This window comes from Ranitomeya variabilis, chromosome 3 (genome assembly GCF_051348905.1).
Source record: "Ranitomeya variabilis isolate aRanVar5 chromosome 3, aRanVar5.hap1, whole genome shotgun sequence".
Lineage (NCBI taxonomy): Eukaryota > Metazoa > Chordata > Amphibia > Anura > Dendrobatidae > Ranitomeya > Ranitomeya variabilis.
In genome coordinates, this window is record NC_135234.1 from 607,400,425 (window position 1) to 607,425,917 (window position 25,493).

At 46.0% G+C, this 25,493-nt stretch overlaps 1 protein-coding gene across 1 annotated transcript; it reads right to left on the reverse strand.

Moving 5' to 3' along the window:
* Window positions 1-14,488: 14,488 nt before the first annotated feature.
* Window positions 14,489-21,572, reverse strand: LOC143817745 (protein kinase C delta type-like). The gene is made up of 7 exons (XM_077299232.1): window positions 21,564-21,572; window positions 21,266-21,454; window positions 18,363-18,454; window positions 18,056-18,257; window positions 17,674-17,817; window positions 17,095-17,224; window positions 14,489-14,793 (listed from the first exon to the last, which is right to left on the reverse strand). Exons 1-7 carry the CDS (start codon window positions 21,570-21,572, stop codon window positions 14,489-14,491), a joined length of 1,071 nt encoding a protein of 356 aa, XP_077155347.1.
* Window positions 21,573-25,493: the final 3,921 nt, after the last annotated feature.

The following is a 25,493-nucleotide window of genomic DNA, read 5'->3' on the forward strand; positions in this document are numbered from 1 at the left end:
TTGCCTCGTCTTACAGCACGACTCCTACTGGTATTCTCCTTGTTGCGTTGATCTCGTTTCTCACTCAGCACAATATACCTCGCCTCTTGTCCTTTCTTGGGGTACCGCCGCGATCAAGTGCAGGTGCGGTCCCGTAACGTTCTCTCTGGTTGCTAGGCCTCTGTCAGGATCCCACCCCTGACAGGGACCCCTCCGAATCTTCCCCTACAACACCCTCTGCCACAAGGTGTTGCCTGGTTCCAACCCAGTCAGCTTTCTCCTCTAACTTCCTGCCTAACCCCCAGTTTTACCAGATTGTGAGGAGTGGCCTAATACATAGTACCCTTAGCTCCCCCTGGAGGCCAGACTGTGAAATGTATTGGTGTCTGTGATACCTGGTCAGATGAACTCCTTCAGTGCCATCAGACGTACCATAGCCCCCCTTAGCGGCGGAGCATCAGTACTGCAACGACCAGGACTCTGGGGCGCTACACTATTACTTCAACATTTTTCAGTCACCGCTCTGTGTATAGAGTGGCGGCTGTAACTGATGCCCAGGGACAGACTGACAGCCGCTACAGCACTATCTGCCACCCAGTAGTTAGGCTTCAATGCTTCGTCAGTGCCTACTTAATATTTAGGAGTCCCCCTATGTACAGTAATAATGGCCCCAGCATCGCTCATGAGAGCAGGAGGTCATGTGACGATTTTCTTCTATTGAGAGAAGTCAAACTTGTCTAGTCAACACGTGCAAATAGCAAACGTGGTCGCATGACCGCCTGATCACACCAGTGGTCTTGGGGTCTCATGACGGCAGGTGCACCCCATCATGATTTGGCAGGCTGTAGAGTGACTGCAGACAATTATCCCAAGCCTTTAATAACTTGAAGGGAACCTGTCACCCCCCCCCCCCCCCCCAGGGCCTATTAAGGTAAAAGAGCCACCTTCTTCAGCACTAAGGCTGCATTCTGTGAAGGTGGCTCTTATGTTTTTATCCCTAATAACGCTGAAATATTCACTTTTATAAATTGTGCGCCATACCAGTATTGAGTCCGGGGGGTACGTTTTCTCCCCCTGACTCAGCTACCTCGCAGCCGTTCATCATCCCACCGAGCACCGCCGCATTTCGGTCTTGTGCCGTCACCGGCGCTCTGCAATTATTTCTCGGGCATGCGCGCTGCCCTGGAACTTATATCAAGTGATGTAAGTAGATCGCACCTGCGCACAGCGCCAGATTCCCAGCCCCGCAGTGTGAATAAATCATAACACACTGCGGGGCGGGATCTTGGTCCTCCGCTACACGCAGGCGCGATATCAGTACATCAGCTGATGTGAATTCCAGAGCAGCGCACACGGCGCATGCCCGAAAAATGAGAGCCTAGCCCAGGCATCGGCGCCCGGTGGGATGAAGGACGGCTGGCAGGCGGTTGTGTCCGGGGATAAAAGACGTACCCCCCAGACTCAATACAGGTATGGCACGCAATTTATAAAAGTGAATATTTCAGCGTTATTAGGGATCAAAAACATAAGAGCCACCTTCACAGAATGCAGCCTTAGTGCTGCTGAAGGTGGCTGGCTCTATTACCTTAATAGGCCCTGGGGAGGGTGACAGGTTCCCTTTAATAATTTAATTATAAGCAATGTATTCTTATAACATAGAATGCAGCCCGTGGTTACTGTATTGTTATACTTGTTAGGGGGCAGACAGACGGACGTATTTCTCATGTGAGGATCGCATCGCAATCCTCGGACTGACCGTCGGCTCTCCTGACCTGAGGCTGACAGTTGCATAGTAATTTATCACGCTGTCAAGCTTATGTCAGGAGAGGTGTCAGGGCCAGTCTGAGGATTGCAATGCGATCGTCGCATGAGTTATACAGTGTCTGTCTGCGCCCTTATGTTAATACTTATCCTTGTTATAGTAATATTAACCTTCTTTGCTATGCTTGTTTGACTAATACTTATGAAAGACCCAGCTCGCAATAATAAAAAGCCCCCGACCTCCCCATCTCCAGCCCCCAAGACAGCAACTATTAGGGTATGTTTCCACGGGGTGTATTGCTTGGGTTTTTTCTGGGGATTGGACGCTGTGTACATCCGCAGCGTCAAAACTGCAGCTTCCAGATGTTACAGCATAGTGGAGGGGATTTTATGAAATCCCATCTCCACTATGCGTACATAGACGCAGGTGGCAGACCTGCGTAACCGGACATGTGGCGCGTCTTTCTAGACAGCAGCATGTCTATTTATCTTGTGGAGATGCTCCGTCTCCACAAGATAAATAAAACAGTCTATGAATAGGATGCGGTGATTCCACCTGTGTTCAATGAATATATGCGGAATCACCACGCGTACAACAGGGGGCAGTGCTTTGGGCGGAGCGGGGTATCTGCTGCGTCCAAAGCGCTGCCAATACACCTGGAGGGCACATACCCTCACATATGATGGAGTGAATATCTCATAACATTAAACAATAATAATCAGCCCCCCTGTGCCCTCACCCACATCAGCCCTCACAATACCCTCAAACTCTCCCATTCACCCCCAGTCCCCCTCCCACAATACCACCATCCTCTCTCACTCACCCCCACAGTGCCCTGTCCCCCTGCACACCCACAACAACCCCCATCGTTTCACATTTACCCCACAGAGCCCTGTCCTCCTCTCCCACTTCAGCCCCTACAATACCACAATCCTCTCACATTCACCCCCACAGTGCCCTGTCCCCCTGCACACCCACAACAACCCCCATCGTTTCACATTTACCCCACAGAGCCCTGTCCTCCTCTCCCACTTCAGCCCCTACAATACCACAATCCTCTCACATTCACCCCCACAGTGATCATGATATGCCTAAATCGAATTACTCTAATAAATTCCATCCCCACTAAACTGATGAAGTTTTCAGGCAGTGAGGAGAACCAGGAAGTGTCCAGATAGATGCGGGGAGGGCACTAGGACCCTGCGTGCCTCAGCCAAACCCAGCTGCACACACTGCACAGCCAGAAAGTAACTGCAGCTGCTGCTGCCAGCCAAGAGATTCCTCGGGTGAGACCACATGCACTCTGCAGGGAGGGAGGCTCTGCAGCCGGCATTGTGCTGCTCTCTCCCTGACACCTCAGACTCGGCAGTGGATCTCCCGGTGGGCCCCTTCAGGTGACTGGGCCCGGGGCAATGGCCCGCTACTGGGGCTTCCCATCGGAGGGCTGAGTGAGTGAGGACCTGCGCCGTGACGTGAGCAGCGATAGGCCGCGCGGCAGCGATAAGGGTCGGGGGCAGCATTAGTAAGGACCCGGGAAGCGTCGCCGAGCATGCAGGTCAGAGCACGCCGAGCGGGAATTTGTTGGTAAAGGCTCCCGGCCACAAAGCACAGAGAGACACACGCCGAGCAGACCATTGTGGTTCGGGCATCCAGGTATTGGCAGGTGCACAGGAAGGCTACGTTGCGTTGTTGGGCGCAGCGTCAGCGACGCATGCGTTGTCATAAGATCCTACAGATCGGGACTTTCGGCGCAGGGAAAACGCTACAAGTAGCGTCCCCTGCGCCCTGTCTTGTGCGTCTATATGACGCATGCGTCGTAAAACGCAGTACAACGCATACCGGCACATGTCCATGCTCCCCCCCATGTTAAAGATAGGGGCGCATGACGCATGCGTCGGTATGCATCGACGATGCTGCGCCCAACAACGCAAATGTGAACGTAGCCAACACGCTGAGTAGAGACTTGTGCAGAACTCCCGATTGCAGAACATGCCGAGCGGGAGATTGTGGTAATCGACTCCTGGCTGCAGGAGCAGCGTAATGGACTAGGGGCTCAGCGGACAAAACCGGTGACCTCCCGCTGCTGCCAGAAGTAGGACCTTTGTTAGGCGGGAAGCCTGAAGACTTAGCACCGGCCCCAGCCGGTATCCAAACAGCCATTGGACTCTGAGGGTATGTGTCCACGTTCAGGATGGCCGGCGGTATCGCCGGAGCGGCAAAGCCTCTCGGCGCTTAACCCCGCCCCCTTTCTGGGACGGGATGATGCCGGATGTGTTAACTGTACACATCCGGGATCATCGCACCCTCGCATAGCGCCCTGTGATATTACTTGCGGCGACGCAGCGTCGCCGCAGGTAACACGGACATGCTGCGATCTGAAAAGACGCGCAGCATGTCCGGAGTCGCAGGGCCGACGCGTGCGTGTTTCCACGCATAGTGGATACGGGATTTCAAAAAATCCCCTCCACTATGCTGGAACATCTGGACGCTGCGTGTTTGACGCTGCAGCTCTGCGCAGCGTCAAACAAGCAGCGTTTACTGACCGTGGACACATACCCTGAGAGAGAAACAGACAACCGAGTCATGATAAGTGAAACTGATAGACTGTTAGTCTGAATAATTTACCCTGTTTAACCCCCATCCCTTTAACTGTATTTCCCTTGTTTTCTCCCTGCGAGGAGGTTTATCCCTGTATAGGTAAAGTGAATAATTGTTTAACCCTTGCTCTGTGCGTCTGTGTCACTGCATCCATTTACCTGCTTTACAGCGCTATCTCCGCTTGTACGGCAGCGACAGCTAGATGAGCTTGGAAGAGCGCCGGACGTTGCGTCACTGCCGGTCGCCCTGGAATGACGTTGGCGGTCACGCGATGGTTTCCGGGACTCGCGGGGAGGCGGTGCTGGCTTCCGGGTCGCAATGACATTGTGGCTGGATGGTGGCGGTGGTGAGTATGGGTCCTGGCTTTTCCTTTCCTTCCGCAGGATCCTTGTGGAGTCAGCTTCAGCTGGCGCAGAGGGGACCGGTCCGCTTTCTTCATAGCATCGGTGATCTTCATCTTCTTACTCCGCAGATGTACCTAGGGCTAGGCACCCCTTCCTCTTCAGCCCTCTTAACAATCTCCTGTAGCAGGTTCTTCATGCTTCATTTTTTTGCAGGTTTAATGAACAGCTGACATAAAACTGGGATATTAAGGCCATGTGCCCACGCTGCGGATTCCCCTGCGGAATTTTCCACAGCGGACTTGATAAATCCGCAGTGCAAAACAGCTGCGGTTTTTACTGCGGATTTATCGCGGTTTCTAGTGCGGTTTTCTCTGCGGGTTTTCACCTGCAGATTTCTATTGGAGCAGGTGGAAACCTGCAGTGGAATCCGCACAAACAATTGACATGCTGCGGAAAATAAACCGCTGCGTTTCAGTGCGTTTTTCTCCGCAGCATGTGCACTGCGGATTTCGTTTCCCATAGGTTTACATTGTACTGTAAACTCATGGGAAACGCTGCGGTTCCGCAGCGAAATCCGCAGCGTGTGATATACCCTTATAGACCAAAATCATCCCGCACTTTTTTAAGTTAACCTATCAGATTTATATAAAAAAGACTGCCAAAAAACGGTTTTAACAGGAACAATAACCTGCTCGTGAATTCACAGCTGATTGGGAGTTAAACTTTTGACTTCAAAGAAAACCATACCATACACCATAATACAATGCATAAAAAAGGAGGGTGGGGGGGTGAGGGTTTGTGTTATCATGAGACCCACATTATAATTTGATAGGTTCCTCATTTTGGCCTCCATCCGATAATTAAGTTCCTCAACCTGGCCCCTTTAATTAATAATGTCCCCCATCTTGAGCCCCTATTTCTCTGGTGCTCGTCTTGCTGGTCCTGTCAACATGTGCCAAGTCCTGGCCCCATGTCATGGCCTCATGTCCTGGTCTTAAGTTCTGGCTCCATGTCTTGGCCCCATGCCCTTTGTCTCATGTCCTTGGTCCTGGTCCCGCATCCACAAAAGAAGAGAAAAAAATAAGATTCTTCTTAGGCTGCTTTCACACTTCAGTTGTTTGGCGTCAGTCTGCTCCGACATTGTGACAGATCTGTCACAATTGTTGAGAAAACTGTTCTAACGGATCCGTTTTTTGACGGATCAGTTACTTGGGGGTTGTCTGGGAAAAGTATCTACTTTTTGGAGCATGCGCAATTGAAAAAGCGGATTGGGGTGACGGATCCGCCGAAAAGGCGGTTCGCGACGGATCCGTCGCCCATGGGCAGCCATTTTATGGTATGGCGGACGCGACGGATCCGTCGCGAACCGCCTTTTCGGCGCAGACAAAAAACGTTATAATGTCCGTCAATGTCAAGACAACGTCCGCAAAATTTCGACGGATCCGTCGCATGGCGGATGGAACAGACGACCATCCGTCATAATCCGTCGCTATGGGAAAATAGCGGATCTGCCCAAAAAAAATGGCGGATCCGCTATTTGAGGAAAATGGCGGTTTCAGACTGACGCCAAAAGACTGAAGTGTGAAAGAGGCCTTACCAGCCTACGCTCCTGGCACCACGTGGCGTCCTCTTTCTGCACCCCTATACATTTTATCTGAATGTGCGATCCCGCTCTATCCACTTCTATGGAAGCAGTGATGTAATGTGAGACCTCGCTTTGACCACTTTTTATTTTTTAGCCGAGACCCCGGAGAAATCCCGATGCTGGGGGTGCTATACCCTTATTTCTCAGCGTCAATAAAAAGCGGAGCTGAGGAATAAGTACCTAGTTTAACTGACGCCGTTAAAAGGCTTATCGGCTGTCATTAAGAGGTTAAAAAAACATCCGGCCTCTTCCACTCCTTAATAGTCAGCCATCATGCACTGTCTGGTTTTCTACGAACCAAGGCACCACAAGGTGGTGGTGCTGTCATGAATGTGAGGAAATCCAGTTACCAGTACACACATTCATCTTAAAGGGCTTGTCTCACAAACAATTTATATGATTATCTCAGGACAGGAATTTACTTTTTAACCAGTCCAATGGTGGATTTTATATTTATTCTAAGACCTATTGATTGAAATGTACTTTGTTTGTGGGACAACCCCTTTAACCCTTTAACCCCAGAGCTTTTTTCGTTTTTGCATTTTCGTTTTTTGCTCCCCTTCTTCTCAGAGCCATAACTTTTTATTTTTCTGTCAATATGGCTGTGTGAGGGCTTTCTTTTTGCTGGACAAGTTGTACTTTTGAACTACATTGGTTTTACCATTTAGTGTACTAGAAAACGGGAAAAATATTCCAAGTGCTGTGAGATTGCAAAAAAAGTGCAATTCCACACAGTTTTTTTGTTTGACTTTTTTACTAGGTTCACTGAATGCTAAAACTGACCTCCCATTATGATTCTCCAGGTCATTACGAGTTCATAGACACCAAACATGTCTAGGTTCTTTTTTATCTAAGTGGTGAAAAAAATTCAAAATTTTGTTAGAAAAAAAAGCGCCATTTTCCGATACTCATAGTGCCTCCATTTTTCGTGATCTGGGGTCGAGTGAGGGCTTATTTTTTTGCATGCAGAGCTGATGTTTTTAATGATACCATATTGGTAAAGATATTATCTTTTGATGGACCGTTATTGCATTTTAGCGCAATGTCGTGGCGACAAAAAAAATGTAATTCTGGCATTTTGACTTTTTTCTCGCTACGCCGTTTAGTGATCAGGTTAATCCTTTTTTTTATTGATAGATTGAGCGATTCTGAACCCGGTGATACACATATTTGGTATGTTTGATTTTTTTATGTTTTATTTTGAATTAGGCAAAAGGGGGGTGATTTGAACTTTTATATTTTTTAAAACATTTTTTTTTACTTTTGGCATGCTTCAATAGTCTGGGAGACTAGAAGCTGCCATAACCCGATTGGCTCTGCTACATAGAGACGATGATCAGGTCGCCTCTATATAGCAGAATTGCTCACTTGCTATGAGCGCCAACTACTGGGTGGCGCTCACAGCAATTCGGCACTGACAACCATAGAGGTCTCCAGGAGACCTCCGGTTGTCATGCCAACACACCGGTGAATGATCACGTGACGCGGGTTACGGTGGGCGTATTTCTGGAGCGATTGCCGGAAGCGCTTGTTAAATGCCGCTGTCAGTTTGACAGCGGCATTTAACTGGTTAATAGCTGTGGGCGGATCGTGATTCCACCCACGGCTATTGTGGGCATAAGTCAGCTGATCAAAACAGCTGAAATGTCCTGGGAAAGATGTGGGCTCACCGCCGGAGCCCACATCAAGGGAAGGGTGATGTAAATACCAGATAGCCCCATCGTAACAACACCATGCACAAAATTGTGCAAAACAAAACCTCAAAAAAGAGGGATTAACCAACTCCATATTATAATGAAAAAATTGGAGAAAAAAGGAGTAATTAGGTTAAAAAAAGAATATTAACATATAATAATACTAAATACAACACACAAAGTAATAAGTGGTGAAAAAGGATGATGTATAGGATCACCGGTGCCACATGCCCCATAGCAGGGAAATATAAAAATGGGAAGAAATTAATAAGCGAAACGTGTGTTGGGGACTCTGCTGGATCTATTCTGTGCCATCTACCCCATCTATTTCTGCTGGTAAGCATTGCACTATATATATTTACTTGAAGACCATTTGGTCATACTACGCTTGCACTTTAGTGAGAGAACGCTTCCCATTTTTATATTTCCCTGTTATGGGGCATGTGGCACCGGTGATCCTATACATCATCCTTTTTTAACACTTATTCCTTTGTATGTTTTATTTATTATTATTATGATTTGTTAATAAAATATTCTTTTCTTAACCTAATTACTCCTTTTTTCATCAAAGGAAGGGTGTCTGACATTGGCATACTCCCATACCTCCCAACTTGTGAAGAAGGGAAAGAGGGCTAAAGCTTGCGGCGCGCTGCGGTAAATTTGGGGCCACGCCTCTGACCACACCCATTTCACAACTAGTCACACCCATATCCACGTCCCAACCACAGCCATTTAACACTGCTGATCACTGTTTCATAAACAATAATTATAAACAAAACAATATGGCCACACATGATGCACCATACTGTATAATGGCCACACATGATGCTCAATACTGTATAATGGCCCCACATGATGCTCAATACTGTATAATGGCCCCACATGATTCTCCATACTGTGTAATGGCCACACATGATGCTCAATACTGTATAATGGCCACACATGATGCTCAATACTGTATAATGGCCACACCTGATGCTCAACACTGTATAATGGCCACACATGATGCTCAATACTGTATAATGGCCACACATGATGCTCAATACTGTATAATGGCCACACATGATGCTCAATACTGTGTAATGGCCCCACACAGTGCTCCATACTGTATAATGGCCCCCATGATATTACGTACAGTATAATGACCACACATAGTTACTCCTACACACGCGGCTCTACTCCGTACACCTTGCACACACGGCTCTGCTCCGTATACCTCGTACACATGGCTCCACTCCGTACAACTCGTACACACACGGCTCCGCTTCATACACCTAGCACACATGGCTTGGCTCCGTTCCGTACACCTTGTACACACACTGCTCCACTCTGTACACCTTACACACACGGCTCCACTCCGTACACCTCGTACACACATGGCTCCGCTCTGTACACCTCATACACACACTGCTCCACTCCGTACACCTTGCACACACGGCTCCACTCCGTACACCTCGTACACACATGGCTCCACTCCGTATACCTCGTACACACACGCCTCCGCTCCGTACACACACGGCTCCGCTCCTTACACCTTGTACACACCTGGCTCCGTTCCGTACACCTTGCACACACGGCTCCGCTTTGTACACCTCGTACACACGGCTCCGCTCTGTACACCTCGTACACACACGGCTCCGCTTTGTACACCTCGTACACACATGGCTCTGCTGCATCCACACTGTGAACCGCTCCTGACCCCACACATAAACTTACCCTCATCCAGCGCCAAGACAGCACGGTAGAGTCCTGCAATACACGGAGGCCCTTGATCATGTGACTCCTGACTCCTCCCCTCCTGTGACCTCATCACAGGTCCCGTGCGCACAGCAGCGGCAGCCATATATGTGGTGTGTGGCTCTCTGCGGGTGGAGGCAAGCAGCTCTGCAGTGCGGGACAAGTATAGTGCCGCCCGTGACCGCGGGGCACACTCTCAAAATCCGGACTGCCCCGCGGGATATGGGACGGTCGGTAGGTGTGCGTACGCCCGATGTCGGAAAGGGGTTAAGGGCAGGTACAGGTGACTGTATTTTCAGTCTGCGCATCATTAGACAAAACATTGGATCGAACTCGGACCAATGTTATTCTATGGGGCTGTGTGCGTGGGGCCATGCATCATGCACAATTTGCATCCAGATTGCACCTGGCCATGCAAGTCAATGAGTCTGTGGATGATATTGGATTGCAGTCGGATGACATCAGAGTGCAGTCCGATTTCCATGGACTGACAGAATGGAGAAGATGGAGATTCTCCAAGAGAATCTGATCACACTCTGCTCAATCTCGTATCAGAGTGTGATTTGCATAATCGTCCCGATACTCTCAGATGAGAGAATATACAGTTTTCTGCACTTGCCCTAAGAGTCTAATACACGGTAAGTGTGAGCACAGATATTCTTCTCCTATTTCTGACATTGTCTGAGCTGATCTTCTGCTGTAGAGTAGTCAACTCTCAGCATCTTCCATCTTAAAAAAATATAATATCCTTTTATCTGTTCTCGTCCACCCCTTAATAGCCGGCCGTCGCTCACCCTTTTCCCCTCACCTATGACAGCTTTGTCATGGACAAGAGGAAATCTTATTACCGGTGGGATTTTTAATTTACTATACACAGTGGATAATTCTGTACAGCGCTGCCACCAGGAATTTCATGGCCCCGTACTGGCAACATTTTCGGGCCCCCTTGAGACTCCGCCCGGGCACCACCCCAGCTCCGCCTCCACCCCCGAACCTTCCAAAGTCCCACCGCCCACTCTTGGAAACACTCCACTTCTGCTTCCCGTCCTCCCCAATCACAGTAACAATACCCATCAAACACCAGATCACATACACAGCCAGCAGCTTTTGTTTTGGCCAAAAGATTTGTTAAGCCTGCCACCACGACAAGGTAGACTCTCCTGGCAGGGCCCTACTCTACTCTAACCTGGAAACGTGTCTTATAACACCCAATACTCTTTTAGGTATGTGTTTCTTTATGCTTTTAGGGGAATGTGTCACATACATTTTTTAAACTAATTGAGACCAGACTGTGATAATTTTTCTATAATCTGTATTTCTGATTGCGGATTATTGTATTCTGTTTTCTGTACATCTATGGAAGCTGCTCACTTGCCTGTTTGCAGTTATGAACACTGGAGATATATATATATATATATATATATATATATATATATATATATATATATATATATATATATATATATATATATATATATATATATATATATATATATATATATATATATACATACATACAGTATATGTATCTGTATAACAAGACATTATAGGGGACTCTATTTCCTTGGGACAGTTTTCTATACATATTCTCATGTTTAGTGACATGCAAATGTCACTGTACAGGAAGGGGGAAGAGGTGAGCTGTGACACTACCTACTGTGAATGGTGGATTCTGTTATCTATCAGTGTAATCCTGTTTGTTATGATAAGGAGGTGACTGCTGATATGGGATCTCTTCTGGACGTGTCAGTCTATTAGAGAAGCAGTTTGTGTTTATTATTTTATGGTATAAGGGGTGACATAAACTTTATAGTAAATTCTTCCAACACTTTTAACTATGATTATAAGGAATGGCCATTTCTGCTTATTGTTGACCAATCTGTTTAGGATGATTATAAGGCGCTTACTAATATGACCTTTCTTGAATTTCGGCACTAAATATGAAATGTGGGAAATAGAAATATTGGCGATGCTGAATTTCTGCACTAAGTGCCTTTTATTGACCTCACAAACACATTGGGCAACAATAACCCGAGTGGTCAATGCCATTAACATAAAAGCTTCATAACACTTTCCCACTAAACATTTTGCTAACTAAATCTAATTTTCATAAGAGTCATTTAGTTAAATCTTTTGGTCAATTGTGTAAAGTGCAAAATTATAGTGTCAGTAACAAAACAAACACAAAACAAATAAACAAAAGAAGAAACAAAAACAACACATATAACCAAATATTAGAAGAAAAATAAGATCATTTTGAGAGGCCAGAAAAACATAATATAAAAACAACAAACATTATTACACATGATCTAAGGAACTGAAGCTTAATAATACAGATATATTTCCATAAATCTACCAATAACCAGCTCCCATCCTACGCCCCCATCCTGTCTGCTCCCCCATCCTGTCACGTGCTGCTCCCCCATTCTGTCATATGCTGCTCCCATCCTGCGCCCCAATGCTCCATCTATTTAAAAAAAAAAAAAAAAATCCGGCCTCCTCCACCCCTAAATAGCCGGCCATCACTCACCTTTTCCCCTCACCCATGACAGCTCTGTCATAGGCAAGAGGAAATTTTATTACCGGACAGTAAAACTTACTATACACAGTGGATAAATCTGTATATAGTAACACTTTTAAATCTCAGAGGCATGTGTGAGATGTTACTAAAAAAAAAAAAAAAAATCCGGCCTCCCTCACCCCTAAATAGCCGGCCAACACTCACCATTTGGCTTCTTCCAACCCATGACCGCACAACATGGTGGTGCTATCATGAATGTGAGGAAATCCAGTTACCGGTAGGTACACTTTGAAGTGTTTTTCACATGCCTATGAGTGAGCGCAGATGTTCTGGCGCCACCACTTACAACCATCGGCTGTGCTGGTATTCTGCTGTTTTGTAGCCGGGTCTCTCGACGTCCTCCATTGACATTTTGCGCCCCCATTCTGTCATGTGCTGCTCTTATCCTGCGCCCCCATGCTGTCATGTGCTGCTCCCATCCTGCGCCCCCATGCTGTCATGTGCTGCTCCCATCCTGCGCCCCCATGCTGTCATGTGCTGCTCCCATCCTGCGCCCCCATGCTGTCATGTGCTGCTCCCATCCTGCCCCCCATGCTGTCGTGCTGCTCCCATACTCCGCCCCCATCCTGTCATGTGCTGTTCCCCCATCCTGTCATGTGCTGTTCCCACCCTGCACCCCCATTCTGTCATTTGCTGCCTCACCATCCTGTCATGTGCTGCTCCCATCCTGTGCCCCCATGCTGTCATGTGCTGCTGCCATCCTGCGCCCCCATTCTGTCATGTTATGCTCCCATCCTGCGCCCCAATGCTGTCATGTGCTGCTCCGATCCTGCACCCCCATTCTGTCATGTGCTGATTCCCCATCCTGTCATATGCTGCTCCCATCCTGCGTCCCCATGCTGTCGTGTGCTGCTCCCATCCTGCGTCCCTATCCTGTCATGTGCTGCTCCTATTCTGCGCCCCTATCCTGTCATGTGCTGCTCCCATCCTGCACCTCCATTCTGTCATGTGCTGCTCCCATCCTGCGCCTCCGTGCTGTCATGTGCTGCTCCCATCCTGCCCCCCCATTCTGTCATGTGCTGCTCCTATTCTGCGCCCCCATCCTGTCATGTGCTGCTCCCATCCTGCCCCCCCATTCTGTCAATGTGCTGCTCCCATCCTGCGCCCTCGTGCTGTCATGTGCTGCTCCCATCCTGCGCCCCCATCCTGTCATGTGCTGCTCCCATCCTGCGCCCCCGTGCTGTCATGTGCTGCTCCCATCCTGCGCCCCCCATTCTGTCATGTGCTGCTCCCATCTTGCGCCCCATTCTGTCGTGTGCTGCTCTCATCCTGCGCCCCCTTGCTGTCGTGTGCTGCTCCCATCCTGCGTCCCTATCCTGTCATTTGCTGCTTCTATTCTGCGCCCCCATCCTGTCATGTGCTGCTCCCATCCTGCACCCCCATTCTGTCGTGCTGCTCCCATCCTGCGCCCCCATTCTGTCATGTGCTGCACCCCCATGCTGTCATGTGCTGCTCCCATCCTGCACCCCCATGCTGTCATGTGCGGCTCCCATCCTGCGCCCCCATTCTGTCATGTGCTGCTCCCCCATCCGGTCATGTGCTGCTCCCATCCTGCGCCCCCATTCTGTCATGTGCTGCTCCCCCATCCGGTCATGTGCTGCTCCCATCCTGCGCCCCCATTCTGTCATATGCTGCTCCCATCCTGCGCCCCAATCCTCCATCTATTAAAAAAAAAAAAAAAAATCCGGCCTCCTCCACCCCTAAATAGCCGGCCATCACTCACCTTTTCCCCTCACCTATGACAGCTTTGTCATAGGCAGGAGGAAATTTTATTACCGGACAGTAAAACTTACTATACACAGTGGATAAATCTGTATATAGTAACACTTTTAAATCTCAGAGGCATGTGTGAGATGTTACTAAAAAAAAAAAAAAAATCCGGCCTCCCCCACCCCTAAATAGCCGGCCAACACTCACCATTTGGCTTCTTCCAACCCATGACAGCACAACATGGTGGTGCTATCATGAATGTGAGGAAATCCAGTTACCGGTAGGTACACTTTGAAGTGTTTTTCACATGCCTATGAGTGAGCGCAGATGTTCTGGCGCCACCACTTACAACCATCGGCTGTGCTGGTCTTCTGCTGTCTTGTAGCCGGGTCTCTCAACGTCCTCCATTGACAGGTGTCTTCACCGTCAGTCTTGTCCTCATCTCTGATGAATTCTTGGGAAGATGTTGTGCTTTGGTCCTGTGCCAATTGTAGGTGTTATTAGACGTTCCAGTTCTTCGATGCCTGGGTCCACTCTTCTAGCCATCAGATCTTCTTCCAGGAGCTCAGGAGGACAACTCGCTCTGGTGACATTAGAGCTGGTGTCTAGAGGGTTCACAAGGTGACAAATGGTAACCCTCTGAACATGGCCGTAGATGTTACTGGTAAAGGTCCCTTGTTGGCCTCTGCTCGCTCCATGTTGTTCAGGTGGAATTTTCTGGCACGGTGGTGAGGCATAGGTGGCTGTAAGAGAGAAATAAAAATAGATTATGATGTTCTGATGATCAGACGATGCATCCTAATGACATACTAGCATGTAACATACATGATAGCATAAATTTTGTGTTTTTCTCTCCCATCATGCATACACATCTCTATGCTCACAGGCATTGATTTAGGGTTAAGTGGTTGAATCACAGGGAACCAGGGTGGATTGATTTAAATCACGCCGATTTAAATCATGATTTAAATCACGATTTAAATCAAAAGATTTTTTTCTATTTAAATCGGATCGATTTAAATCATGATTTTAATCATGATTTAAATCACTGATTTAAATCAAAAGGTTTTTTTTAATATAAATCACGATTAAAATGAGAAGTGAGAGCAGTGCGCATGTGCGCCCATAGTTACACGGACGAAACTAGGGGCAACGATCTAACGCCAGGGTGAGGGGGGGACCCCAAAGTAAGTAAAAATCTTTTTTGTTTTACTATATGGCAATAGGTAGGTGTTTAAAAGCAGCATGTCTTAATTGTATAAACTATTAATAGCCTCCACATTTTGTTCATACTGCCCCTTTAATTCCACACTTCTAGCTTGGTTTCACTTTTGGTTTAGTTTCTTTTTCCATTCAGTTGACATGCCCAAACTTGTTGGATAGTCAGCATCCTACAGAAACCTCTGGAAGAGCATGGCATTGTGAATGTTACACATATACAGCCTTTATTCTACTGAGTTAAACAACTCAGCTTTATCTCATGATGGAAGAACCTTTGGATGGTAAAATATTTTCCTCAAAAAGCAGTTTATTGAAAAAAATCCGATTTAAATCAAAAAAATCCGATTTAAATCAAAAAAATCCGATTTTTTTGATTTTTTTAAAAAAAACATTGTTTTTTTCCACCCTGCAGGGAACTCATGTCCTATCAAAACTGCAGATGCGAACACTGAGAATACAAGGCCAGTGTGTGTGAGAATTCTGTATGGACCCCCTCACTTAAAGGGGATGTTCATTCATCGGACTATGCTTTCACAATCCCTAAGTTTCCCCCCCGTAAAATAACACTTACAGTATCGTCACTACTAGCTGCGGCTGCTCTCACTGCCTCCGGTGGCAATTATGGCCATAGGAGAGGGAGTGAGGCCAGCGCTGATTGGCTGCAGGGATCACATGACATAACAAAGTCTCTCAAGCCCCAGGAGATCCAGTGCTGGCACTGCTGGAATGGCACCAGCACCGGAGGGTAGTATAAGTGTTATTATTTTACTAGGGGAAACATAGGGATTGAGAAAGAGTTGTCTGAGTAGTGGACCACCCCTTTAAGTACAACAAAACATTATAGAACAAAAACACGTTATAGATTCATCGCATATGAGGGGTTAATGCTGAGATCGGCACTGTGTCTGGTGTCAGCACATGCAGCAGCAGTGTATGCAGGTGAGACGGGCACAACACCTGTGCCCCTGCCATCTCTGTGCTGTAACTGTGCGTCACATTGCAGTAAATCACCGGCAATCACAGTGCCCACATCACACAAGCACAGCACACGTTACATGCGCACAACGCAAATGTTACACAAGCACAGTGCACGTTACACAAGCACAGCACACATTACATAGGCACAGCGCACATGTTACACAAGCACAGTGCAGACATGTTATGCAAGCACAGCACACATTACATAGGCACAGCGCACATGTTACAGAAGCACAGTGCACATGTTACACAGGCACAACGCACATGTTACACAAGCACAGCACACATTACATAGGCACAGCGCACATGTTATACAAGCACAGTGCAGACATGTTATGCAAGCACAGCACACATTACATAGGCACAGCGCACATTAGACAAGCACAAGACACATTACGAAGGCACAGCGCATATTACACAAGGACAGCGCACATGTTACAGAAGCACAGTGCACATGTTACACAGGCACAACGCACATGTTAGATAAGCACAGCACACATGTTACATAGACACGCAAATAAATAGGTTATGTACACTCAGTACATCATGTCACTCACACTGGTATAAATAATTGCCACATCCAGCGCTGACATTCAACAAAGTCAAACTAAGAAGATGAAAGGTCATCCTTGATCATTAACACTTGCATCTTTTTTGGTCGAACTTTGGTGTTAGCGTAGGGCTCCCCTCTCCACTAGGCCTCTATGTATCCACACTGCCTGCACAGGCTATATGTCCACACCTTCCCTCTGCAGCCCTGGGCACATCCTCCTCCATCTACCTCCTAACATTAGGAAGCATATATTGTCTATAAAATGTGTCCGGAATGTAGAATGTATATATACTTACTATAGGGATGTGTGGTGGGGGCTTCCGAAGGGCTTCCACAGAGACCCAGTCAATATGCTGGAAAAAGTGATGACCTCGGATGTCTCCATGGACTCCTAAGCGCTTGGCAGGATCTCTCTGGAGGAGCTAAAATAGAGAAACGTCATGAGTTATTCCAAAAACCTCTACGAGAAGATTACACATGGAGGCTTCTTCTAGATGTGTAAAGATGCCTTCCGTACATCTACTACCAGACATATACTATAAAGGGAAACTCCTACCATAATTATTCATTAGATCAGTAACATTTTGTCTCTTAGAGAGGATATCCGGGACTTTGTGAAAAACATAGGCAGCTGAATCGCCGGCAGGTGCGGTTTGTGCCGGCAAAGAACACTGCCAGACACAATAGGCAGATAGGTAGCAGCTCCCTGTCTGTTAGTGTTTAGGCACATTTTTTATTTTTCACAAAGTCCCAGATATCCCTTTTAATGGTGCAGTGTGGGGTGTAGTAGAGGGAAGATGTTTTGCTGTCTGAGGTTTTCAAGTAGTATGGTATAAAATACAGTGGTGTTTTATTACAGCGCCATACTCACCTCTTTGATGATGTCTTCGGCGCCGGAGGATGATGGATTAAATAGTGCAGGATGGTAAGTGCACTTACCGGTAATCATTTTATTTAAGATGACGCCAAATGAATACCAGTCCACTCCGGCGCCATACTCCTCCTCAGCCAGCATCTGCCAGAGAGGAGAGAACAGTTACTGCACAGCAAATACTAAGGAGCCAACACTGTGGACTGACAAGACTCGATGACCGGACGCTACTATATAGAGGGGACATTCACCACTATGTGATAGATTGGTAACACTGTCCCTGGGCTTGTATTGTCCATGCTCCTAATCTCTCCATTGTGTGTGATGTCAAATTATTAGTATAATTGCATCAGTAAAAAGAGGACAATTCTCTTCTTCTCACCTCAGGAGCCATGAATTCCTCTGTCCCAGCATATTCGGTGGCTGTGCGGTCTCCAAGCATGTTCTCAAGTGCGAGACCGAAATCTGTGATCTTAACGTGGCCCGACTCAGCCACCAGGATGTTCTCGGGCTTGAGGTCTCTGTGGACGATGCCCTTAGTGTGGAGATACTGGATGCCACACACGAGCTCCGCGGCATAGAATCTGGCACAAAAGAAAATGGAAAGATGTAATGTGAGGAGCACACAGGAGACCCTTAGAAATCCACACTAATCTATAGCCTGACAGGTGAATGTTTTATCTTATTACCTTGCGCTGGGGATGGTAAGCCACCCCTTCATCTGTAGGAAGTGGTGGAAGTCCCCGCAGCTCATGTATTCCAGACCAAGTAGCACAAGCATCTGTGCCATGTAGAAACACGGCAAAGAGAAGACATAATTACTGGATCATCCGAACATCTACACATTTACTGTACAGAATACATCAGTGGCTTCTCTAATGCTTGAAGGATTATTCTGGCTTTACCGACAAAGACTATTCTTTGTTTAACGAGAATCTGACAGCTCCTCCATGTCTCCCAAACCGCCACCACGTATTTATTCTTATGATAATGCTTTTCCTAACAAGCCGGTTATACTGTATATTTGATTGTAATGAATGGCAAAAAACATTTTTATAAATTTGTTTGCAATATGCCAGTGAGCATCAGACTAGTGGACGCGATGTTGGCTTCACCAGACTTGTCGTGCCATCAAATATACAAAGGACTTGTTATAAAGTGCAATAAACAAATCAGGCAAAATCCAAATTTGCCTGTTCTCACTGTTTTTCCTGGGAAATTTGGTGCTCCGAGAAGTTTTTATCCACTAATTTCATGTCCCTCATTATTCTCTGGAGTCAATCAGATCCCAAAACATAATAAAGGTAATATGTAAAAAAAAAAGAAACTTCTCTTTACCCTCTGCTACTCATCGCCTCCCATCCAGACCCGTCTGCACCTTCTGATCTCCTGCTCATGCTGGAATATTAGGGTCTTGCACACATGACATATAACGTGCATAGGGACCGGCGAGGACTGGACAGAGGGGCTCGAGAGGTGAGCGGTAAAATGAGTATAAGGATTTTTTAAATATTTTTATAACATTTGAATGGCCTTTTTATGATTCAGAAAAATTGAGCCATTTTATTGAATTTGAGCAGAAGCGAATTATAAAAAATTCTGCATTTTGGCAAATTTGGATTTTTGAAAAATTAGTAGAAAAATTTTAGTAGAATTAGAATTTATTTCCTCATCTCTAGTATTAATAAAATAATAAATACATGGCAGATTGGGGGGCATGGGGAACTGTCAGGTTTCCTTTAAGGCCTCTTTCACACTTCCGTTGTCTGGCGGCCGTCACAATCCGTCGGCGCGATGTATCGACGGATGCGTCAAAAATAGTGTAAAACGGATGCAACGGATCCAGTTTTTCGACGGATCCGCTAAACTGTTCCGTCGAAAAACTGGATCCGTTACATCCGTTTTTCCATCCGTTTCAACCGTTTTTTTGACGGATCCGTTATCCATACATCCAAATGGGAGGCTCCCAAATGTGATTGGCTACTGGAAAATAATGGAAACCTATATATTGAGTGTTTTAACACCCCATCTTTGCGAGGGTTTAGAGCAAGTGGCAGAAATTGATGGAGTTCTAGCAAATATTGTGACCATTTATGTATCTATCCATCAGGCAGGTTGCTGGCAGGCTTCTTGCTTGTATGCTTGCTGGCACATTGAGGAATGAAGCCACATGGCTGGTTTATATAGATTTGGGGCTGTCTGGCCAATTGGCTACTAAATACTGAGAATCATCACATGTTTCTCAACGCAGTGATCCCTTTAGGGATGGGGGCAGTGTTCTGGTCATTGCTTGCATTGAGAAACACGTGATGGTGTCTCCGCAGCTTTTCTACATGCATTTGCATATTTCCCTTTAGGGATGGGGGCAGTGTTCTGGATCACTGCGTTGAGAAACACGTGATGGTGTCTCCGTGGTGTTGGATGTTTTGATCTCCCCGAGGTCATTCATCCTTATGTTTATAGTCTTTTCACTAGGCACTGCTCCTAATAGCCAGTTTCCTACTCCACACTGATGAGGGGCAAATACCCCGAAACAGCTGTCTGTGGATGGATACCATGTTTTGGCATAGTTGGTTTTCCTTTATTGGATGCTGCCCTTCCCGTGGTTGTTCCTTCCCGGTGAAAAACCTGGCTATTCATTGCTTGCGTTGAGAAACACGTGATGGTGTCTCCGCGGCTTTTCTACATGGAAGTGTGAAAGAGGCCTAAGGAGGTTTTCCAGTACTATTTTCCATGGGCCTTAGAACTAACAGTCACACAGTTAGTTACTTCTCAACTCTTCTACTCGGCGCCTGCTTTGTCGACGGGGCATGACTGACGGCTTCATGCTGATTGACAGCCGACTTCTTGTAGTTGCTTAGCGTGGAGCCGGCTGTCAATCAGCATGACATCAGCAGTCACATCCCGTCACCAGAGCAAAGTGGAAGAGAAGCTGCTGCTCTGTTGACGTGACGTCAGTGGAGACTGCAGAATCACTGGCAGGAGCGGTCTGTGACTACTCTAAGCCGGCAGAGGTCAGCGCTGGGCACAACAGGCAGATAACCACCTGCCTGTCAGCTCTTGGGCCCATAGTAAAAAAGATAAGTTAGTTTCAGATAAACCCACTAATTATTAGTTATATAAATTTCCAGTCTCTGCTTGCAATCGCTATGTAGGAACCTGCATTGTTACCCCCAGTGGCTACAATTCCTCTCCTGATCATGTAGTGGACACACAGGCCTCTGTATAACAAACTGATCCAGTAAGTGTCCTGCAATGAGCCGTGTGTCTGAGTGTCCATCACATGGTCAGGAAGGGTTTTATACACATTGGAGGCAAACAATGAAGATTAGTAACTGTCTGCAAGCAGAGATCTTAGAGACGGAGATGAATTGATGTAGAGAGTAGATTATGTGTAGAATCCATAACCCTGTGTCGGTACTGTAGCTCATTCCCATTCTCAGTACCAGACCAGTTTGCCGGCACATGGCCGGACGCTCTGTCAGGTACTGTAGTGATCGGTTGGAGGACCCCAGTGAGCGCTGCGGCCCTCCTGATCTGCTGATCGGGTGACCTATGGGGATATGAGATAAAACAGTAGTCAGTATTATACCTTGGTCTGGAATATGAAGTCTGCGTGGACGAGGAAGGGGCTCCCAGATGCCAGCTGTGACACTCGGTGCTCCACCATCACATCCGCCTCATCGCCAGTATCGAGCAGGGATCTCTTGCTGATGATCTTCACAGCATACTTCTGATGGTTAGAAGCATCCTCCGCCAGGACAACCTTCCCAAAATTCCCCTGCCCGAGCACATGATGGAAAATTAATCTCTGCCTGATGTTATCTGAGATTGTGCTACTAGAGCAGGTCGGTCGGACACCGCTGTCCTCTACTAGGGTGAGAAATTACAGGAGACATTTACAAGGACGTTCCCATCTTAGGCATTTATGGCATTTACACTTATTTGGCTCTTGCTATGACCCCCATGGACATTAATGAAGTGGGACACAGGCTGTCCCCTCACTGTTGAAGTGTATGGAGAATGTTGGGAGTTGGCTCTTGGGAGCCTCGGTTAAGAGACGGGATTTATGGCTTGTTCTGGGAATGGAAAAATTACTGTTGCATTTTCACATTTTCACTTTGATGTATTTTCAGAAAGTGGATTCCTGGGTTTACAATATGGATATCCTAGAATAGGCCATCAATAAGACATCAAGGGGGTCCGACTCTTATCACCCCCACGATCAGCTCTTCTGCTGGTTTCCTGCACCTTGTCTACATAGTAACGACTGTAAATAATCCCAATAGAAAAGGAAGCAATTAAGCCCAAATATATTAAAATACTGTATAAATATTTATTAAAGAAATATTTAAAATAATGAAACAATGTTTATAAAAGGTGATACGGGCAGAGAATCCTGTGTGATAGAAATCACTATATATATATATATATATATATATATATATATATATATCTAATATATAAAGCTGAATGTGTGTATGTATGTATGTATGTATGTCCGGGATTGGCATCTGAACCGTAGCAGCTACAGCCACAAAATTTTGCACAGTCACACGTCTGGACCCCGAGAGCGTCATAGGCTATGTTGTGAGGTGAAATTTTAACCCCGCGCTTTCCAATTCACCAAACAATTTTGCCCCTATCTACATAATGGGGAAAAAGTGAAAGGAAAAGTGTTGGAGGCGTCGCAGCTACAGGCACAAAATTTTGCACAGTCACACGTCTGGACCCTGAGAGCGTCAAAGCTATATTGTGAGGTGAAATTTTAACCCCGCGCTTTCCAATTCACCAAACAATTTTGCCCCTATCTACATAATGGGGAAAAAATGAAAGGAAAAGTGTTGGAGGCAAATTAACAGCTGCCAGATGTGAACAAGGGGGACTTAAAGAATGACAGCGATGGCACCAAAGAGTATATACTGTACAGTTGCTAAGGTGGGGCCCCAACATGGGATAATCACACCACCACGGGGATATGAACACACACACAAAATGCGCCACACACTACCACGTGCTCGAACACATATACCACCCTCAGTGCACATTTCACCACACATACACCAACCTCGCCACATAAAAGTAGAAACACAAAAGTCGCCGCTCAAAACTCGCCACGCGCAAAACTCTCCACATGCAAAACTCGCCACACGTGCAAAACTCGCCACACGCAAAACTTGCACACGCAGAAAAATTGCCACACGCAGAAAAATTGCCACATGCACAAAAGTTGCAACACATGCAAAAGTTGCCTCACACAAAACTTGCACATACTCAAAAGGCACCACACATAAAACTCGCCACGCGCAAAACTCGCCATGCGCAAAACTTGCTGCACACAACTTGCTACACTAACCTGTCACATGCAACTCGACACACAAAAAGTTGCTACACGCATGTCGCCACACAAAACTCATCTCACAAAAGTCCCTACATGCATGTCGCCACACGCAACTCAACACACACAACTTGACACACGAAACTCGCCCTAAAACACACACAAGTCTGGTATCCTTCAAAAATAAAAATCTGATTAATAAGCAGACAAACTACAAGAGCAACAAATGTACCATATAGGAATCCGGCAGCTGTCAGTCACATGACCAGTCTATTATGTGTATGTGTGAGCTAATATATACTGCCAGGGGGTGGGCTTACTGTTGGCTGGGGATTTATCAGGCTGCCATTTTAGCTTACAAATACTGAGGTAAAAATACTGACCAAATAACGTGTGAACGAGGGCTAATACAGGAGGAGATGACATACAGCTATATACTATATACAGGAGATGACACACAGGTATATACTATTTACAGGGGAGATGACACACAGGTATATACTATATACAGGAGGAGATGACACACAGATATATACTATATACAGGAGAGATGACACACAGGTATATACTATATAGAGGAGGAGATGACATACAGGTACATACTACATACAGGAGGAGATGACATACAGGTATATACTATATACAGGAGGAGATGACACACAGGTATATACTATATACAGGAGCAGATTACCTACAGGTATATAGTATATACAGGAGGAGATGACACAGGTATATGCTATGTATAGGAGGAGATGACATACAGGTATATACTATATACAGGAGATGACACACAGATATATACTATATATAGGTGAGATGACACACAGGTATATACAGGAGATTACATACAGGTATATCTAATATATAAAGCTGAATGTGTGTATGTGTGTATGTCCGGGATTGGCATCTGTACCGTCGCAGCTACAGCCACAAAATTTTGCACAGTCACACGTCTGGACCCCGAGAGCGTCATAGGCTATGTTGTGAGGTGAAATTTTAACCCCGCGCGTTCCAATTCACCAAACAATTTTGCTCCTATCTACATAATGGGGAAAAAGTGAAGGGAAAAGTGTTGGAGGAAAATTGACAGCTGCCAGATGTGAACAATGAGGACTTAAAGAATGAGAGCGATGGCGACAAAGAGTATATACCGTACAGTTGCTAAGGTGGGGCCCCGACATGGGATACTCACCACACACGGGGATATGAACACAAACACAAAATGCGCCACACACTACCACGTGCTTGAACACATATACCACCCTCAGCACACATTTCACCACACACACACACCAACCTCGCCACATAAAAGTCGAAACACAAAAGTCACCACTCAAAACTCGCTACATGCAAAACTCGCCATATGCAAAACTAGGCTCACGCAAAACTCGCCACACGTGCAAAACTCACCTCATGGAAAACTCACCTCATGCAAAACTTGCACACACAGAAAAATTGCCACATGTACAAAAGTTGCACCACATGCAAAAGTTGCCTCACACAAAACTTGCACATACTCAAAATGCACCACACATAAAACTCGCCACGCGCAAAACTCGCCATGCACAAATCTTGCTGCACACAACTTGCTACACTAACCTGTCACATGCAACTCAACACACAAAATGTTGCTACACGCATGTCGCCACACAAAACTCATCTCACAAAAGTCGCTACATGCATGTCGCCACACGCAACTCAACACACACAACTTGACACATAAAACTCGCCCTAAAACACACACAAGTCTGGTATTGTCCTTCAAAAATAAAAATCTGATTAATAAGCAAACTACAAGAGCAACAAATGTACCATATAGGAAATACGGCAGCTGTCAGTCACATGACCTGTCTATTATGTGTATGTGTGAGCTAATATATACTGCCAGGGGGGAGGGCTTCCTGTTGGCTGGGGATTTATCAGGCTGCCAATAGCAACCAATCACAGCTCAGCTTCTATTTTGCTACAGTTAATTAACCTGAGCTCTGACTGGTTAATATAGGCAACAAAGACATTCTCAGTATAACAAAGCTAATATATGTTGTGAAATGCTTCTATTTGCTTAGTTTTTGCCTTTTAATAATTACATTTCTATCTATTTGTTTTGTGGTTTTTGTGTGCAGAATAAATTTTTGTTAACACATTCTATTTTGCTAACAGCAGTCATTAACCCGGGCGAAGCCGGGTAGTACAGCTAGTATATATATATATATATATATATATATATATATATATATATATATATATATATATATATATATATATATATATATATATATATATATATGGTATCAACAGACACAGATGATGAAATGATGAAAAAGGATACTCCTAGTCATAAAGTGCAGATGCCATAAATTGTGGAGCGTCCTCTAGTGGTCAAAATAGTAGGAGTCAAATACAGGCAACATACATAGAAAGTCTATCTTAATGATATAAACCCGTAAAAGTGCAATCAATTACACTGAAGTATTTCTGGATA

What these genes read in the sequence shown, in the direction of transcription:
- LOC143817745 (XM_077299232.1), bottom strand. An exon ending in ACTTCATATTCCAGACCAAG is followed by an intron (nt 18,455 to 21,265) that starts GTATAATACTGA and finishes TACATGGCACAG; the next exon opens with ATGCTTGTGCTACTTGGTCT. An exon ending in CTTACCATCCCCAGCGCAAG is followed by an intron (nt 18,258 to 18,362) that starts GTAATAAGATAA and finishes CTTTTGTGCCAG; the next exon opens with ATTCTATGCCGCGGAGCTCG.